Source organism: Falco cherrug, chromosome 13 (genome assembly GCF_023634085.1).
Source record: "Falco cherrug isolate bFalChe1 chromosome 13, bFalChe1.pri, whole genome shotgun sequence".
Taxonomy (NCBI): domain Eukaryota; kingdom Metazoa; phylum Chordata; class Aves; order Falconiformes; family Falconidae; genus Falco; species Falco cherrug.
The window spans coordinates 3,090,933-3,093,573 of NC_073709.1; the positions used below are offsets into that span (position 1 = coordinate 3,090,933).

Sequence of the window (2,641 nt, forward strand, 5' to 3'; positions counted from 1 at the left end):
AACCCACCCCACCCCACAAAACCAAAACACCCCACAAGGCAAACCAAGGGAATTGCAGCCGCCCCCCCCCCCCCGGGCACGGGTGGCTTTGGGCCGGCGGCGGCGGGGGATGACCAACACGCCGGCCCCTGGCTCGGGCCGAGATGCTTGCGAGACACGCGACTGCTGTTTCCCAAACGGATGCAAACATCTGGAGCCAATGGAAAAAAAAAAAGATATATATATCTATATATATGTATATGTACCGTGCTCGACAGCGTTCATAGTCCATCACTCTGCTATGGGGGACTGCATGGGGGTACAGGGGGCTTTCCCCCCTCGCCAGGTGAGGTTTTCCCCTCGCCCCTTTTAGGAGGAGTTCATGATGGGCCGGGAATACACACCTTGGTAGTAAGAAGTCTCTCCGGCTAAAGGGGAGGACTCTAAGCCGTTTTTTGTTCGTTACGGGCCCCATGGCCAGGCTGCCGGGCATGGGCGAGGCGTAGCCCGAGTAGTGCATCACCTGCTCGTAGGCCTTCAGGTCCATTTTGTGGTGGTGGTGGTGGTGGTGGTGAGGGTGGTGGTGCTGCTGCTCAGAGGAGGACATCAGGTTGTTGATGGAGAAGGGGTGGTTGAAGGCGTAGTGGTGCTCAGGCTTGAGGTGGGCGTCATGGGGCAGGCCGGCATGCGGGGGGGCCAGGAGGTGCTGGGCTGGTGAGGCTGCCGGCTCCCCAGGGCTCAGCCCCGGTGTGCCCTTCAGGTCGGCCAGGGCACGCTTGTGGTCCTGGCACGGTGAGGCGCTGGCTGGGGACTCGGCGCCGGCTGAGCCCTCGGAGCCCCCTGAGGAGCTGCCTTCTCCGAGGGGCTGGCTGGGGGGCTGCCCAGGCCCCTTCTTGCCCCCACCGCCTGCTCCACTGCCCGCCCCGCCGCTGTCCTTAGCAGCCAGCTGCTTCTCGCACTTGAAGCGCTTCTGGCGGCGCAGGTAGCAGCCATTCTCAAACATGTTGCCCGAGTCAGGGTGCAGCGTCCAAAAGGAGCCTTTGCCCGGCTTGTCCGGGGAGCGGGGCACCTTGAGGAAGCAGTCGTTGAAGGAGAGCGAGTGGCGGATGCTGTTCTGCCAGCGCTGCTGGTTCTGGCGGTAGAAGGGGAAGAGGTCCATGATCCACTGGTAGATCTCACTCAGCGTCAGCATCTTGTTGGGCGACTGCTGGATGGCCATGGTGATGAGGGAGATGTAGGAGTAGGGCGGCTTGGCATGTGTGTAGCTCCGCCGGTAGGTCTTGGGGTCCCGCGAGCGGTTGAGGTTGGATTGCCCGTAGATAGGGCTCATGGAGTTCATGTTGGTGTAGGGGGCCAGGGCATTCATGGAGCCTGCTGGCCCCCCATAGGGGCTCATGCTGGGGCTCAGGTGGGCGCCCATCCCTGCCACACCGGCTGAGCCCATGCCAGGCATGGCCCCTGCACCGGGGGACATGCCAGTGAGTGAGGGGCTCATGCCCGTGTTGGCATAGGACATGTTCATGGAGGTGGCAGCCGTCATGTTGGCCGTGGTGCTCATGGCCGACATGGTCATGTACGTGTTCATGCTGTTCATGCCCAGCCCCGCGTTCATGTTGCTCACCGAGGAATAGCTCTGCAGGGGAGAGCGAGAGAGAGAAGGGAGATGGGGGGTGGGTGGGGTGGTGTGACGGGGAAGAGGCAGGTGGGTAGTCCCGTCGAGGACAACGGCCAGCCCGGCGAGTGGGGAGCAGTTGGGGGGGGAGAGCCCCAGCCCCGCTCGGATCGCAGGCGGTAAAGAGCCTCTGCAGCCCCGGGGCTCCGTGCCCCACTGGGCGGGAAGGGTTAAATCCCGGAGCGGGGGGGTGGTTGTTTTTCTCGTTAATGAAAAACAAATATATATATTAAAAAAAGCGACGGGGGTGGCAGCAGGATCGGTGAATCCAGGAAAGGGGGAGCTGGAGGGAGGGGAAGGGACATCCCTGCCCGGAGCGAGAAAAATACCTAGGGGGGGGGTGGGGGGGGGGGGGTGGGGGGGGGGGAGGAAAAAGGGGCGCGCGCCCGGCAGCACCCCGCCGGCCCGCGCCCCCCGGGACCCCCCCGCCGCGCCGCCCGCGCCCCCGCGCAGCCCTGCCCGCCCCGCCCGATGCCACAGCCACCCTGGTCCCGGGGCTGGCATGGCGCGGGGACCCCGCCGGGGCGGGCCGGACCGGGCGGGGGGCGGCGGAGCCCCCGCTCCCTTCCTTACCTCGGGCTCCCCGTAGTAGTTGCTCCATCCGTGTGCTCATGGCCTTCCATTTTCACCGCTCCCAGCATACTGGAAGTGGAGTGCATGGCAGTTTAAAATTTAACAGCCACAACAAACGACGACAGAGAGCAACCCAAAAAAAAAAAAAAAAAAAAAGTCCCCAGCCCTCCCTCCCCTCCGTCGGTGCCTCTGGAGGAGGAGGAAGAGGAGGGAGGGAGGAAGGGGGGGGATCGAGCGGCGCTGGGGGCTGGGGTTTTTTTTTTTTTCGCTGCTGCTCCTTGGGTGGGTTTTCGCAGTGCTTCGCGGCGAAGAGTCGCCCGGAGGCGATGGAGGAGCCGGAGGAGGAGGAGGGAGGAGGGAGGAAGAAGAGGAGGAGGAGGAAGAGGAGGACAAGTGCTGCAGTGACGTGGGTGCCCG

General features: G+C 63.8%; 1 protein-coding gene across 1 annotated transcript; it reads right to left on the reverse strand.

Annotated features, from left to right (window-relative positions):
• Positions 1-243: 243 nt before the first annotated feature.
• On the reverse strand, positions 244-2,310 carry FOXA2 (forkhead box A2). The gene is given in 4 exon segments (XM_055726181.1): positions 244-435; positions 437-1,612; positions 2,225-2,253; positions 2,256-2,310. Coding segments are annotated over 4 exon segments (1,347 nt in total). The 3' UTR covers positions 244-348.
• Positions 2,311-2,641: the final 331 nt, after the last annotated feature.